At 39.9% G+C, this 17,112-nt stretch overlaps 1 protein-coding gene across 2 annotated transcripts in view; it reads left to right on the top strand.

Moving 5' to 3' along the window:
* Nucleotides 1-17,112, top strand: part of DNAJC15 (DnaJ heat shock protein family (Hsp40) member C15) — an 84,825-nt gene that overhangs the window by 38,074 nt on the left and 29,639 nt on the right. For both annotated transcript variants that reach the window (XM_018056779.1, XM_018056780.1), the window contains exons 3-5: nucleotides 2,062-2,135; nucleotides 10,250-10,326; nucleotides 16,690-16,760. In XM_018056779.1, the coding sequence (XP_017912268.1) occupies nucleotides 2,062-2,135; nucleotides 10,250-10,326; nucleotides 16,690-16,760 (222 nt within the window). The remainder of the gene's footprint in view (nucleotides 1-2,061; nucleotides 2,136-10,249; nucleotides 10,327-16,689; nucleotides 16,761-17,112) is intronic.

Below are 17,112 nucleotides of genomic sequence, written 5' to 3'. Positions count from 1 at the left end.
TTCCTTTAGGATTGACTGGTTGGATTTCCTTGCAGTCCAAGGGACTCTAAAGAGTCTTCTCCAACACCACAGTTCAGAAGCATCATTTCTTCGGCAATTAGCTTTCTTCATAGTCCAGTTCTCATATCCATGCATGACTACTGGAGAAACCATAGCCTTAACTAGACGGACCTTTGTTGGCAAAGTAATGTCTTTGCTTTTTAATATGTCTAGGTTGGTCATAGCTTTTCTTCCAAGGAGCAAGCATCTTTTAATTTCATGGCTGCAGTCACCATCTGCGGTGATTTTGGAGCCGAAAAGAATAAAGTCTCTCACTGTTTCCATTATTTCCCCATCTATTTGCCATGAAGTGATAGGACTGGATGCCATGATCTTAGTTTTCTGAAAGCATGTCTTTCTCATTTCAAAGAAAAATCTTACATTTGAATTTGAAATAAGAATAGGCATAGTTACTTCAAATTCAAATGTAAGATTTTTATTTGAAATTAGAGAAAGATATGCTTTTGCCAAGGTCTTCTTTCTAAAATGAGAAGAATTGGTATATGTACTGCATACATATTACACTGTTGCCAAATTCATTTTACTGAGTAGAATATTAAATAGCAGGCATTTCTCTTTCATAGTCAACTACAACTAAAGTGTAGAATTTAGAAGCAAAGTATTCCTAGACTGTTAGAACTTTGTCTTCTCTTTTATGGTTAAAATAAATGTCCAAATGTCAGTTCTTAAAGCCCTTGATTGCTTTTTTACATCGAGATTGCATGACTGTGGTTTTGAAGGAATTTTGAGACACTTTAAAAGCCATGGAGACATGAGTTTGAGTAAGCTCTGGAAGTTGGTGATGTTCAGGGAAGCCTGGTGTGCTGCAGTCCGTGGGGTTCCAAAGAGTTGGACACGACTGAGCAACTGAACTGAATTGAAAAGCCATATTTTATACTGTTGGAGAATCAAATGAAAGTTGATCTCTATGTCATAAGAGATTTAGATGAGTTAGGGTTTCAGCTTTATTTAATTTTACTTTAACATTCTCCTTGGTTTCAAGAGCTTTTTGTCTCCTACTTAGGTTGACTAGGACTTCCCTGGTGGCTCAGACGGTAAAGCGTCTGTCTACAATGTTGGAGACCTGGGTTCGATCCTGGGTCGGGAAGATCCCCTGGAGAAGGAAATGGAAATCCACTCCAGTACTATTGCCTGAAAAATCCCATGGACAGAGGAGCCTGGTAGGCTACAGTCCATGGGGTCGCAAAGAGTCGGACACGACTGAGTGACTTCACTTAGGCTGACTACTTCACATCTTCCTAGGTCTAACTAGCATCCTTTATTTTTCACTGTAGCATGTTGTCTGAACAGGAATAACAGTATATTTAGACAGATAACTTATTATAAAAGATCTGTGTAGTTGAATTTTCCCAGTAGTAATCTTAATTTGCAAATAACGTGGTTAGAAACTTCAGAGGATCATAACTTTTAGAAAAGAGACACTAGTATAGCAGACACACAGTCTGGTTAGGACACACATTCTGATTGGCCTGATGCTATTTGATTCTTGTTCTGTGCCCTCAAAACAGGTTAGGACCTTTTTTGCTATTGATACTTAGTTGTCTAGTCTCAGAGGGGTTTTGATAATTAGGGTGACTAAGAAAGGAAAGTACTAAAATAAAGAAGCTTTTCGTCATCCTCTGTGAGAAATTGATAGTAAACACATTCTTTGTAAATATTTCCCATGTGATTGCTTTATTACTTTAGTGGTAACTTCATTAAAAGCAGTCCTGTGTTGTATAGATCATAAACATGACTTGTTTTCTATATACTTCAAAGTGATTATCATTGTGAGAAGCAATAGAATTGTTTTTTTTTAATTGGAGTAATTAAAATGAAATCTGTCCTCCATTTAACAAATTAGAAGTTTGAAAAAACTACTGTCTTTCTGGTAGGTTTTGAAATTGTTATTAAGCTAACATATATAAAGTAAACTATAACTGCTATGGTGAGCACCTTGTGGGTATTGGCTTTCATTACAGAAAATGTATTTGCCTTTATTCCTGTTACTATTATATTTAGGTCGCTACGCATTTCAGATCTGGAAACCTCTAGGACAAGTAATCACAGAAACTGCAAAGAAGATTTCAACTCCTGTAAGTTAAAAAAAAAATGAGTTTAGTTAGAAATCTAAACTTACTTTGAAGTTTCTTGGGCATATTATATCTATGCTTATTCCTGACTTTGCTAATTACTATATTCCTTTTAGTAGTATTACATCAACTTTGAGATAATTTACTTTCCTTGTTTAATTAGTGTTCATTTATTCATTCAGTGATTGTCCTGTGCCAGGGGCTGGGCATAGCTGGTGAACAAAACAGACATGGTCCCTGTCCAGATGGAGTATACCCCCAAATTAGTTTCATCTTGAAATTTGAAACTAGCTTCCTTGTACCACCACACCTGGCTCTCTCAAACTTGAAATTATATGATTCCAACTTTGACACCTATAGGGCTTATACATCCATCTTCCAGCGTCACGGCCACTCTGCTGAGGGGAATCTAAGTGAGGATTGAATGGGAGCAGGTGTCTAAGAAGCTGTAGTGTGTGAGCTGGGGTTTGTGACCCCTGGAGAGCATGCCCAGAAAGCTCACAGAAGCGGTGCCGCATTGACACTGACTTCTGGGAGACAGAAGATCTGGGTTACATCGGCTTGGCTTACAGCAGTTTGAGAATGAATGACCTGTTTCAGTAAAGGCATTATAGGCCCCTGAGGCTTAGTTATGAACAATAACCATACTTTAAAAGGATGACAAACGGACAGGTAGTTAAACTCAAGGACAAAAGAACTACAAGTGACTGCCGATTGAAAATGCATGTCTGTGATTAGAGGGAATGTGTATTTGTTTTCTGCTTTCCTGTTTATATTTCATCTGAAGTATTAATAGGTATTTACTAATAGCATTCATACAACAAATGTTCATTAAGCACCTACTACGTCAAAGTGAAAGTTGCTCAATCGTGTCTGACTCTTTGCAACCCCATGGACTATACAGTCCATGGAATTCTCCAGGCCAGAATACTGGAGTGGGTAGCCTTTCCCTTCTCCAGGGGATCTTCCCAGTCCAAGATCGAACGCAGGTTTCCCGCAATGCAGGCAGATTCTTTACCAGCTGAGCCGCAGGGAAGCACCTGCTCCATACTAGACACAGTTGTGGGGTAGTCATGAACCGGATACAGACACTGCCCTGTAGGAGTTTACTTTTCAGTGGAGACAATTAACAGATAAGTAAGATATGTAATATGTAGAGGTATTGAAGTTAGAAGTTTAGTTTTCTTTAAAAAACTAATCAGGGTGCATGCGTCCTAGTCACTTCAGTTGTGTCCGACTCTTTGCAACCCCATGGACTGTAGCCTACCAGGCTCCTTTTTGTCCATGGAATTTTCCAGGCAGAAATACTGGAGTGAGTTGCTGTTTCCTCCTCCAGGGGATCTTCCTAACTCAGGAATCAAACCTGTGGCCTCCTGTGTCTCCTGTCTCATCTTTACCACTGGACCACCCAAATCAGAGTAAGAGATTGATTATTTAACAGCAGAGAAGAGTCTGTGTTAGGTAGGTTAGGGAAGGTCTCTCTGAGAAGGGAACAGACCATGTGACCATCTGAAGAGCTTCCTAGGTGGTGGGAATGCTGCTGAGATCTGAGGTGGGAATGAGTTGAGTAGTAGGAGTAACTCCAGTATGAGTGTGTGGAAGGAATAGTGGTCGTTTAGGCCCACATCACTTAGAGCCAAATCAGCTATGACAAGGACTGCAGAGCTTAAGTCTGACGGAAAGCCTTTGGAAGGTTATGAGCAGGCGGGCAACAGACTAGAATAAGCCAGAGGAGAAACTGGGAAATGTGTTGAAAGGGCATTGAGACAGTCCAGGGACTAGATGATGGTCAGTGGAAATAGAGCATATGCCTGGAAATAGTGACATAAATGTCCAAGTGTTTTTCCACGTTTGTGGTTATTCAGTCCCTAAGTGGTATCCGACTCTTGGCAGCCCCAGGGACTGCAGCACGCCAGGCTCCTGTGTCCTCCACTATTTCCTGAAGAGCTGTCAAATTCATGTCCATTGAGTCAGTGATGCTCTCTAACCATCTCATCCTTTACTGATATATGTTTACGTATAGTAAATTGGGAAACTTTTAGAAATCATTTCTCTCCTGCTTGATGATCTTTAGTAGACAGACTTATAAATAGACTCACGTTTTGTAGAATTACATTATTTAACGTTGTAACGGAAGGGAGAGAAAGAAAATGAGAAACGTTTCACTGCTCTGTGAAGGCTCACAGATAAGGTGGCGTAGTTTAAGAGACCGTCATGGGTATTCTGAAAGGCGGCCCCAGCATTTCTTAATAAAAGGAAAGGGATGCATACACACTCACGCCCCCCCCCCCCCAACCTTTTCCCTTCCCTCTGGGCTTCAAGTTAAGACAAGTGGCTTTCATCTGCCCTCTTTTTCACAAAGTACTACTCATCTAGTTTGCAGTGAAGCCTCTTGGAGTATCTATCATCATCGTGATTAAACCTCAGTGAAGATATTAGTTTTTAAAAATAACTCTTTAAACATTAATTGTTTCAGGGAAATTGAAGAATGAAAAATATGCATACTTTCCCTTGACATTGATCTCAAAAAGCCAAATTCATAAGCTCGGCATTTCCAGTGTTTTGATTTTGTAACTCTGTTCATTATTAACCAGTTACTAACAGATAGGGACTGTAGTCACGCGTCAATAAATGCCTGTCACTCAAAGGAGAAGGTTCGACTCAGGTTCCTGTGGGCTCTCTCTTCATTTTTTCTCGAAGTGTATTTGCTGCTTCTATTCTTTAACATCAGTTTGTTCTTATATCTCATCTTTCTTTTTCTCATGTTTCCCTCTGCCCCGTTTTTCTGGACTGTTGCCTAGCATAGTTTCTTTTACATGGGATGTATGGAGAGTTTGTTTCTTTCCCTCTTTACATGTATAGCTGTTTGTTCTGTAAGATCCTCTTAGATTTTTTCCTTCCAATGTGTCTCTGCTCCTGGAACTCATGTTCGTGGCCTCTTTCAGCAGTTTGGTAGATTTGCTTTAACAGTTTAATTGAATGAGAGGATTGGCAGTGTGCTGTGAGCATGGAGGTGGGTTATGCCCACAGTCATGTCTCTCGTTGGACGCAAGGAGCCCAGAGGCTGTCTGGGAACCTGCAGTGTTGAGTACTATGTGTATTTTACTCCTTGGTATAAATGCCCCCTCTCCTCAGCCCTCTGGGTTCTGAAATGTTATCTATTGTTAAGCCACTCTGCTTCCCTTGAGACCTGCTCTGTACACCAAGATGCATTCCAGGCATACGATTCTCTCTTTTGGCCTGAGGGCTGAGGTGGCAGGTGGCAGCCCTTATGCCCTGTACTAATGGAGTTAGGAATGGTCTGTCTGCCGTCCTGGTTTAATTACCCTGATGTTATGTTTCGTGTTTGTTGAGCCTGGATTTAGTGTTTTTGTCTTTCTTTCCTCTGGTGATTGGGTTGCTGTTATTTTTCTGTATGTGCAGTCTTCCCTGTTTTCAACCTTTCAGGATTTCTTTGAACTTTCTGCTTTGGTACTTGTTCCATTTCTTGTTTTCTAGGCCTATTATGCATTTTTCTTGTTTAAAATATCTCATTTCTCATTTCAAAGAGCCTTTGGAAAGTAAAAAACTAATTTTCAGTCTGCTATTTTGAATCAGAGCCTTTTACTTAATTTCTTAAAGTACTCATGTGTGTTTATTGACTCAGCTATTGTCTAATTACCCCTAATTTTTTTCTGGAGGAAAAACCCAAGTCGTTCATCTTCTTTTGAGGCTCTTATTTTTCTATTTGTGAATTTGCCTTTTTACTTGAATACAAGTTTTTAAAATTGGACTTAAATTGTTTTTATGGTTAGGTGAAATTCATGGAAATAACACTAATTAAAACTATCCCTCTGTGGATCTATAAATCAAATAGATGATTCTACATAATTAAAGTTTATACTTTATGTTAAATGTAAAATGTATTTCTTCTCTTAAGACTATGGAATGATGTATTTTTCTGGTTGTTTGGAGGGCTGTGATGTTTCAAGTAATTGAGTAAATTAGCTAATGAAGACTTTCATTTAACTTGGTTCATTTCACATCATTTGTGATAATATATAGCACTACAGCATTCAATGTTAAATTTTAGTGGGAAAATTATTTTGACTTTTGTTTATATAGTTATATATTTTATGACTAAAATAATACAAATAATAATTTGTAAGGATCAGAGTATCTTTCAAATAGACAACAGAATAAATCCCACTCTCTGTTCTTGGAAATTCTATTAGAAAAATGTAACTACTCCATCTGTTTGATATAGTTGTTCCTTATTGTAATCACATTTTTTGTGAATCTTACCATTTTGTTGACCCACCAGTGTTGTCAGAAAACAGTTCTGCATTGCCTGTTTCTATATAAGCTAATAATATAATGCAGTATAGGTATGTTATATTTGTAAGCTTCAAAGGGCTTACAATTTCAATTAAAAATTATGTAATAAAAACCTAAAATCCATATGAGTTTAGAAGGCATGATTTTGTCTTCTGTCTACTATTCTATATATAGCCCCAAATATTAAATATCTGTCCTCAAAAACGATCAAGTTCCTTCAGAAGGATAGTGATGATGGTATGCTTACAGATTGACTTACTTGAAAGCAGGTCAGTATTTATGGTCTGAGCCTCATCCAGATGCTAAACTTCAACCTTGTCTTAGTTTTCTTTAACATTTTCTACCTAGAAAAAAAAAAAGTAAAAAAATTGCTTGGATATAATAGCCGCTTTTAGGGTTAATGAACTTGTTGAATATAGTGGAAATGACAGTTTATGAAATATCATCAATTTATGTTTATTGTATGCTGAACACTTCAGAATTTGGAACTCCCAAAGGTAGATACTCATAGAAATATTAGGGAGTAAGGTGTGCATCTAGTAAAAATTTTAGCTGCTTGAGAGAAACCTTAAAGCCAGCTGTTTTTCCTCTGTTAAAGCCCCGCTCCTGTGTGTGTATTCCCTATACAGCTCTTATTCTTTTACGTATTCCTGTGTGTGTGCGCTTGTGTATATATACATAATTTGTCCATATTAATATGTGTACTGAAACAGTTTGGTTCCCTTCCAGTTTGGAGGTGGAGATTGTTCTTTGTTTTCTCACTAGATTGTTAATTACTTGGAATTTGGAGTGGGACCTTATAGTCCTCACAGCACTGGCACACTGGCAGAGGAACAACGGTGTGATGAAGGACAGAATTTCACTTGTCTCATTTGAAAAGTTCCTGGCACATATTAGGTGCTGAAGTATTTGTTGAAGGATTAATTGTCAGGGGATTATTACCAATGGAAATTTATGACAAGCTGGTCAAAAAGAACAAGTTATATAAATGACCAGATCTGGCTCCCTGGGACTCTTTTTATACTCTAGTAATTTCCTTGGTTTCCTTTATTTAGTCCTTTTTAAAAAAAAATTGTATAAGTAACCATGTTCATTGTTGAAAATTTAGAAAGTATAAATGAACATGAAGAAAATAATATTCATAATTCCACCACCCCAAAATAACATTGAGGGGTTATATACTTTCAGATTTTGTTTTATGCAAGTGCATACTTATTTATCATTCCTTAGGAAAGGGTTCACATTTTAGAAACATGTGCTCATTCAATCACGTATGTATATTTTTCCTTGGTAAAGTTGAGTTCATGCATGCAGTTTGCTCTAAGAGCTCCTGAAAACAGTTGTCTCTCTGCTGTCTCCTATTCCTTTCTTCCTGTTCTCTCCTAAACTCACTCTAATCAAACCTTCATGCCCAGTCCCTTCAATTAGCCTTAGGTTTGCTGCTGCTAAGTCGCTTCAATCGTGTCCGACTCTGTGCTACCCCATAGATGGCAGCCCACGAGGCTCCCCCATCCCTGGGATTCTCCAGGCAAGAACACTGGAGTCAATTGCCATTTCCTTCTCCAATGCATGAAAGTGAAAAGTGAAAGTGAAGTCATTCAGTCGTGTCTGACTCTTAGCGACTCCATGGACTGCAGCCCACCAGGCTCCTCTGTCCATGGGATTTTCCAGGCAAGAGTAGTGGAGTGGGTTGCCATTGCTTTCTCCGCAGAGCCTTAGGTTTAGCAAAGGTTAAATTCAGAGGTTTAGCCTCAGCTCTGCTCCTATTTGACCTGTCGGAAGCACTTGAAACTGTTTTCCACTTCGTCACTTTGGGCCTGCTTCTCCTCCCCCCCGCACTGCTGGGCCTTGGCAGTGTCTGTTGCTGACCCCTCTCCGTTTCTCTGCCACTGAATGTTGCCGTCTCTAGGGCTCAGTCTTCCCACTTCTTAGCTACACTCCGGCTCCAGGTGATCTTGTTTAGTCTCATGGCTTTAAATTCCGTCTGTGTACTCATAATTCCCCAATGTTATCTCCAGGTCAGACATTTCCTCCACTTACATACATAGTAGACTTCTGAAACTTAATATAACCAAAACCAATCTCCTGATATCTATTACCCACAAAAAACAAATAACCACTCCTCCTCTAAGTCAATAATTGGCAATTTAGGCCAGAAACCTTGCAGTCATTTGCAGTTGAAGTTCTCTGGAAAGCAGAATGAGACACAGATTAGCAAGCTGTTAGTTTATAGAGAATGCTCTGAGGACCAACAGCTCCAGAAGGCAAGAGAGGGAAGAAGGGTGGAGGGATAATTTAGGCTGCAGTGCGGTCTTAGCAAGGCCTGAGGCAGCCGGTGTGGGCACGGGCGCCTCTGACTCTCAGGTGACTCATCGTGGTTGTCCTAGGTTGTGGCAAGGGCCGTGAAACTAAGTGACATCACCTGGAAAGTAAATAAGAAGCTCAAGGACTGAGTCCTGGGGAACTCCAGGGTTTGCACCATGATGTCAGCTGGTCGTCAGCCAGAGGCTGCCCTGGGAAGGGGGCATGGGCTTGGCATTCTTCAGCCGAGGCCATTGCTGGAGTTTGACAGCACAATGCTGTCTGCCAGCAGCAGCCCGGTGGTCTGAGGAGTAAGTGCCTTACTTCTGAGGGGGCCCTGTGCTGAGCACGCCAGTGTTCACTGCCCCATCTCTCCCTGCGTTTTCTCATATTCCACGTTCAGTCCAAGCAAAGGTCATTTCTGCTCTCCATATCCATCCCAAATCTGACGGCTCTGGCTTCTTCCTCTTCTACCAGTTTGGCCCAAACCACCCCTGTCTCCTGCCTAGATTATGGTTGTGTCCTCTTACTGGTCTCCTGCCTCCACTCTGTACCTGTCTCCGCACAGCAGAGTAATCCTCTTAATTAATCTCATTTGTGTACGTATTTGTGGCTGTGCTGGGGCTTCTTCGCTGCATGGGCTTCTCTGTAGAGGCAGCAAGTGGGGACTGCTCTCTGGTTGCTGTGTGTGGGCTTCTCATTGCAGCAGCTTCTAGTGCACAGGCTTCACTGGTGGTGGCCCGTGTGCTCAGTAGTTCTGGCTCCCGGGCCCTAGAGCACAGCCTCAGTAGTTGGCGTGTGGACTTGGTTGCTCCATGGCCTGTGAGATCTTCCCAGATCAGAGATCAAAGCCCTGTCTCCTGCATTGGCAAGCAGATTCTTATTCACTGAGCCGCCAGGGATGCCCTGGAGTAGTCCAAGTCAAATCTGGGTGCCCCGTGCTCTGGCTGTCCTGCCCCTGAGAGTAAAGTCCCCTGTCGTTCCCAACCTCCAGGGCCCTCCCCGTGGCCTCAGCCCCTCCCCTGCCACCCCTCTCCTCCCTGCTCGGGCCTCTCCAGCCACGCTGACCCTGCAGTCCAGTCTTCTGACCCCTCTTTGGCCTTCCTGTCTGCTCTCCTGATGTCCTCTCTATTTCGTCAGTTTCTCCTCCTCTTTCTCAGTCAGCCAGTCTTGTAGGTTAAAAAGATGTCTGTCATCTCAGCAGTAACTTGGTCAAGGTTATCCAATGAGAAAATCCCTGTAGAGCTTAGAAAAAGCTGAAGCCGTTTGTTTCTACCGGTCTCCTTTATTCCTTCAGTGTAGGAGCATTAGCGTATTGGGACGTGGAAACCATTGTTGATGCCCAGGTTCGTTGTCCAGTGCTCTCCCGCCCCACCTCCCACGATTCCAGGTTGGCTTCCGGAAAACCCATTACTCCCACTGCAGCTGTGTGGTGGGGTCGAGGTCCTGCCCCTTCATACGTGGAACTAATCATTTCCCGCTCTTTGTTCCCTGCACAGAGCTTTTCATCCTACTATAAAGGAGGATTCGAACAGAAAATGAGTAGGCGAGAAGCAAGTCTCATTTTGGGTATAAGGTAGGTGTGCTGCGTAAGTGTTATTTTGCTCTGTGGCTGAGTTTGTCTTGAAAAAGGAGAAAATGTGACAGTAAAATTACCCTTATATCTTAAATTGTGAATAGGAGGCAGAGGAGAAAATAGCGAAGTTTTACATCTCAAACCTTGAGTCTAAGAGATTATCCTACTACTTCTAAAACAAAAAAAATCAGTCATAGTTCTGATGTGCCTTAATTCCTTAACAAGGAGCTGTTGTATTTGAACACTAAAATTTCAATGCAATTATCAAAATCCCTTATTGTGACATTAAATTCTTCCTGAATTCAGTTTTCTAATTTGATCTGAATCGTATTTTCAATTATAACATGGAATCTGTTTCACAATTCTTCTCTAGTTCCAGAATTTGACACCTAGCATATTATATTATTTCTGTCCTTTATCGAGCCCATCTTTGCATGAAATGTTCCCTTGGTATCTCTAATTTTCTCGAAGAGATCTCTAGTCTTTACTATTCTGTTGGCAGAAGATATTAAGAAGAGGTGGCAAGAATACACAGAAGAACTGTACAAAAAAGAGCTTCATGACCCAGATAATCTAGGTGATCACTCACCTAGAGCCAGACATCCTGGAATGTGAAGTCAAGTGGGCCTCAGGAAGCATCACTGTGAATAAAGCAAGTGGAGGTAATGGAATTCCAGTTGAGCTATTTCAAATCCTGAAAGATGATGCTGTGAAAGTGCTGCACTCAATATGCCAGCACATTTGGGAAACTCAGCAGTGGCCACAGGACTGGAAAAGGTCAGTTTTCATTCCAATCCCAAAGAAAGGCAATGCCAAAGAATGCTCAACTACTGCACAGTTGCACTCATCTCACACACCGGTAAAGTAATGCTCAAAATTCTCCAAGCCAGGCTTCAGCAGTACGTGAACCGTGAACTTCCAGATGTTCAGGCTGGTTTTAGGAAAGGCAGAGGAACCAGAGATCAAATTGCCAACATCCTCTGGATTATCAAAAAAGCAAGAGAGTTCCAGAAGAAACATCGACTTCTGCTTTCTTGACTATGCCAAAGCCTTTGACGGTGTGGATCACAAGAAACTGTGGAAAATTCTGAAAGAGATGGGAATACCAGACCACCTGACCTGCCTCTTGAGAAACCTATATACAGGTCAGGAAGCAGTAGTTAGAACTGGACATGGAACAACAGACTGGTTCCGGATAGGAAAAGGAGTATGTCAAGGCTGTATATTGTCATCCTGCTTATTTAACTTATATGCAGAGTACATCATGAGAAATGCTGGGCTGAAAGAAGCACAAGCTGGAATCAAGATTGCCAGGAGAAATATCAATAACCTCAGATATGCAGAAGACACCACCCTTATGGCAGAAAGTGAAGAGGAACTAAAAAGCCTCTTGATGAAAGTGAAAGAGGAGAGTGAAAAAGTTGGCCTAAAGCTCAACATTCAGAAAACTGAGATCATGGTATCTGGTCCCATCACTTCACGGGAAATAGATGGGGAAACAGTGTCAGACTTCATTTTTAGGGGCTCCAAAATCACTGCAGATGGTGACTGCAGCCATGAAATTAAAAGACGCTTACTCCTTGGAGGGAAAGTTATGACCAACCTAGATAGCATATTGAAAAGCAGAGACATTACTTTGCCGACTAACGTCCGTCTAGTCAAGGCTATGGTTTTTCCAGTAGTCATGTATGGATGTGAGAGTTGGACTGTGAAGAAAGCTGAGCACCAAAGAATTGATGCTTTTGAACTATGGTGTTAGAGAAGACTCTTGAGAGTCCCTTGGACTCTCAAAGCCAGTCCATTCTAAAGGGAATCAGTCCTGGGTGTTCATTGGAAGGCCTGATGCTAAAGCTGAAACTCTAATACTTTGGCTACCTCATGCGAAGAGTTGATTCACTGGAAAAGACTCTGATCCTGGGAGGGATTGGGGGCAGGAGGAGAAGGGGACGACAGGATGAGATGGCTGGATGGCATCACCAACTCGATGCACATGAGTTTGAGTGGACTCTGGGAGTTGGTGATGGACAGGGAGGCCTGGCGTGCTGCTATTCATGGGGTTGCAAAGAGTCGGACACGACTGAGTGACTGAACTGAACTGATGTTTTATTATACTTATTTCACCTTAGCAGCCATTTATTGTCTGACTTTGGACAGTGTAGGAGATAGTTAATGATCCTTTGTGATTACTGTATGATATCATTTAACCCTGAGAGTTAAGAATACATCGAAATGGCAACCCACTCCAGTATTCTTGCCGGGAGAATCCCAGGGACGGGGGAGCCTGGTGGGCTGCCTTCTATGGGGGCGCACAGAGTTGGACACGACTAAAGCAACTTAGCAGCAGCAGCAGCAGCATAGATTTACCAGTATCTATATTTGTTTATGTTCCCTAGAGCTCACTCAAAATTTTATTTGCGTTGGTTATAGTATGTTACCTACAACAAATCTTACGGTGACTTAGTCAACATAATTAAGCAGAATAGATCATAAAGTCCTATATTGAGAGAATTTTTAAATCTCTTGTAGGTTAGCAGATATTTAAAGCCAAAACATTTTGTAATTTCTTATGACTAATCAGAAAAAAAAAACAACACCACCACAAAAGGTGGGTAGGGGAGAAACAGGTCAGTTTAGCTTGGTGCTTGATTTAAATATAAAAAGAAATGAGCTTTCTCACCAGGAATACGAAAAAAAGAAATTATTTTAAGCAGGGGAACCACACTGTTAAATTAGCTTTGCTGTTAACTATTCTTTGGTTTAATATTATTCTGAATGCCACTGTTATTTTTCTGAGGTCCCGTATCATCCCATTCTGGATATGTGTATACAAAGTACATTACTAATCCAAACAAAAGTTTTTGAGGATATCATTTAATATCATCCAAGGTACTCCTGTTTTTCGGATAGATAATTCGGAGTTGACTTAAGATACATGGTTATTAAGTTTTATTCCATTGAGCAGGAAGCTGTACAGAATTTCACAAGGAAAATTGAGTGACTAACAGCACAGACTCTGATAACAGTGAATCTGGGTACAATATCAGTTTTACCACTTGTTAGCTGCATGGCCTTAGTCTCCTCATTAGTTTCTACTGCATAGGACTGCTGCAAAAATTAACACATAGGAGGTTTTTTTAGCATAAACCTAGCACTTAGTAACTACTCAGGAGATACCAGCTAAGCAAACAGATTCTGAGGCACTGATTTTTAGCTTTTATGCAGTTCAGCTTCTTCATTTTTGATTTGCAACTAATACTACTTTGTCTTGTTGGAATAATGTGAAATGCCCTGAGTGGTACCTTTTTTATCAAAGAAAGAAAGTGGAGTCGCTCAGTCATGTCTGATTCTTTGCGACCCCATGGACTGTAGCCTACCAGGGTCCTCTGTCCATGGGATTTTCCCGGCAGTAGTACTGGAGTGGGGTGCCATTTCCTTCTCCAAGGGATCTTCCCTAAGGGATCGAACCTGGGTCTCCCGCATTGTAGACAGACGTTTTACTGTCTGAGCCACCAGGGAAGTCCTTTTTTGAAGTGCTTACCAAAGAACAGGTGCTGAATAAAGGTTGGTCCCCTCTCTTCCTGTCTCTCTCATGAGTGCAAAGTCTAAATATCTGCCTTTAATGCATTAAATAGAAAGGTAAAATTTATTTACTTTCCTCTAGTCCTTTCTTTCAGTCAGGCAGTGTTGTTTTGAGGAGATTCTGTTAAGATGTGACTACATTGCTGTGGTTCCATTTTCCTTGGTCTTGGAATCCAGATGATTTAGACTGTATGACAAGTAGGTAAAGATAAAATGGAGCTGACTCTGTTAACACCCTGTTTAAAAACAAAGAAATTCTCTTTGTTACTAGATGATTCTATGTTTTCTTACCATATTGAATAAAGCCTAAAATATTTTACTGAGTTGCTTGGGAAAACTTAACCTGCTATTTTCTGAAATTATACATACATTTGTGATATTCAGACTTTCTAAAAACTTCTGTGGAACTTTCTTTAAATGTTATTTAATAGACTAGTAGTAGAAAAAGGTGAAACTAAAGCTGCTTTATTTGCTTCAGGATCAGGGAACACTGCTCTGTTCTACACACCCTAATCCCCTACTCTCAGTCAAATACATTCCAGGGAGCAGTTTGAAATCCCTGATCTGGGCAAAATTATATTTCAAGTTCCATTTTCAGTTCATAGTGAAATTATCTAGGCTGGAGATATATCAGAGCTACATTTAATTTTTAATGCTTTGTTTAAGAACTAAGATTCTCTCATTTAGGTAGGTGCTTTGTTTCTAGGAATGTATCTATTTCTTCTAGGGTTTCCAGTTTCTTATTGTATAGTACAGTTTCTTATACTCTTATGCTTTGTATTTCTATTATATCAGTTGTAATCTCTCCATTTTCATTTCTGATTTTACCTGAATTCTCTTTTTTCTTGGTGAATGTAGCTTCTGGTTTGTCTGTTTTCTTTACATTCTCCAAAAAAAAAAAAAAAAAAAAAAAAGCTTTTGGTTTCATTGATTTCTTTTTTCTTTTTTTTTGGTCTTTTAGTCTCTATTTCATTTATTTTCACTGTCCTTCTACTAATTTTAGGCTTAGTTTGTTCTTCCTATACTTCCCTGAGGTGTAGAGTTAGGTTGTTTGAGTTCTTTTCTTTCCCCTTAATGTAGGATTTTAATACTATAAACTTTCCTCTGAGAACTGCTTTGGCTGCATCCCAGAAGTTTTAGTAGGTTGTTTCTTTGTCTCAGGATATAGTTTTATTTTTATTTTTGGCTTCCCCTTTAACTTAAGACTTATTTTTTTTCTTTATAGAAGAATAATTTATATGCTTATGTAGCAATTGATAGTGTATTTTTAGCATGTTTGATGGTCTGTTATTTAACCCCAGGAGATTAGAAGCAGCAAGTAACTGGCAAGTAACAGCTTGAGACTAGGATCCTGCCAGAATGGAGGACTGGCAGCTGACAGCAAGGAATGAGGTGTTGAAAACAGAATGTAAACATTTTCTGACCAATTAGTAGAAGGGCAAGCAAACCTCTGCAGACCTTGAGAATTTCTTTCCTCTTAACTGATACTCGTGGTAATGTTTTTTGAGTCATTCAAGAAATGTTAGATTAGATTATTTATACTTCACTTTTTTAATGTACATTTTTACTTATGAGAAAATTATAGCTCAGAGAGTTAAGTAAGCAAGACACAGTTTTATAGGTAATGAGCAATGGATTTAAACCTGTGTCTTAGAATATCTCTAAAAGTACCTGCTATTAGTCCCTGTAATATGTGTGGTTCATCCATACAGATAATTTTGAGTTCCATAGCAACCACCATGTGCTTTGAGTTACCCACTGTTACTTCCGTTTGAGGCCCAGAAAAATAGTTTAGATAAGCTAGTGTAAATATTAAGTAGCAACACCAGGATTTTGTTACTATTAGTGTAAATTTTTTTCCTTGCCTGGAAAATGTACTAGAAAGAAGGATTTCCAGTACTTGAATAAATTAGGTTTTACATGGATAATTTTAGGCTTATTTAACTTTCTTCTTCAATTTTTGTTTAGAGTTTAGGCTCTCACAGCCAAGCTTTTCCCATAGATTTCTCACAAAACTAAATAAATTAATGAGCTATGAAGAGTTTTGAGATGTTCTGTTGAAAGATAATAATAGTAAAAACTAACTATTATGGAACATTTGCTACACACACCAGACCTTGTTGAAGCACTTCGTTGGCATTAACTAATTTAATCCCTTGTAATTACTTTATGAGGACTATGTTGTTTGGCACTGTTTTACAATGAAGAAACTGAAGCACAGAGAGGGTATAAAATTTGGCCAAGGGTACCCCATCCTTCTTGGAGTAGGAAAAGGCAACCCACTCCAGTATTCTTGCCTGGAAAATCCCATGGACAGAGGAGCCTGGCGGGCTTCAGTCCATGGGGTCACAAAGAGTCAGAGCTGACTGATTGTGTGAGCACACACACCCCATCCTTCATGGCAATGCTGGGATTAAAATCCTGCTGTCAGGGAGCTCTAGAGTTCAGATACCTGTTTGGTACTCATATGTACTGCCTCCCCCCAGAAGAGCTTGAAGCACCAGTTTTCATGCTCAAAGTAGTAGTCTATAGACTGTGATTTCCCTGTCCTATTTCTTGTGGATGTGTTTTTTAAATTGAGACAAAGGACTGAAGAAAGGTACATGCAGCATTGAATCTGATTTATTTTGATGGTTCGTAGAATGAAATGACAAGCTGTAATTTTATATTTATCCACAAGATGGTGAAAGTCTCATTAGTTTTTAATTTCTTGAAACTCATATGAACTGTTAATTTATAATCTGCATTTGACGCTATTTGTTATAAGCACTTTTCTCTTTACAGCCCATCTGCCAGTAAGGCCAAGATTAGAGCAGCTCACAGGAGAATCATGATTTTGAATCACCCAGATAAAGGTAGGTAAAATTCCTGTTTTTCACAATATGTGAATCAGAATATGGTCTGAATTTCTTTGTTTACTTAAACTCATTATAAATGATGGTAGTTGAAATGGAAATTTATGTGTCACACGTGTTGTGATTTTTCTTATAAATAAATGAGCCTTTAGACTGGAGTTCAGTGACTCACAGAAGTGATAGATTTATAGTTATCAGCTTTTGAGAACTTAGTTCCTGATTTCTATATGTAACTTATCTAACCCCTGTTTGAGGCTCCTAGCATTTTGATGGAAAAGAGAAAAGATGAATTGTGGACTGTTTGATTGTATAAACTGATTTGGGCATAATGAATTGTATTTGTTTAACCTTA

This window comes from Capra hircus, chromosome 12 (assembly GCF_001704415.2).
Source record: "Capra hircus breed San Clemente chromosome 12, ASM170441v1, whole genome shotgun sequence".
Taxonomy (NCBI): domain Eukaryota; kingdom Metazoa; phylum Chordata; class Mammalia; order Artiodactyla; family Bovidae; genus Capra; species Capra hircus.
This window is presented reverse-complemented; position numbering and strand designations above follow the sequence as displayed.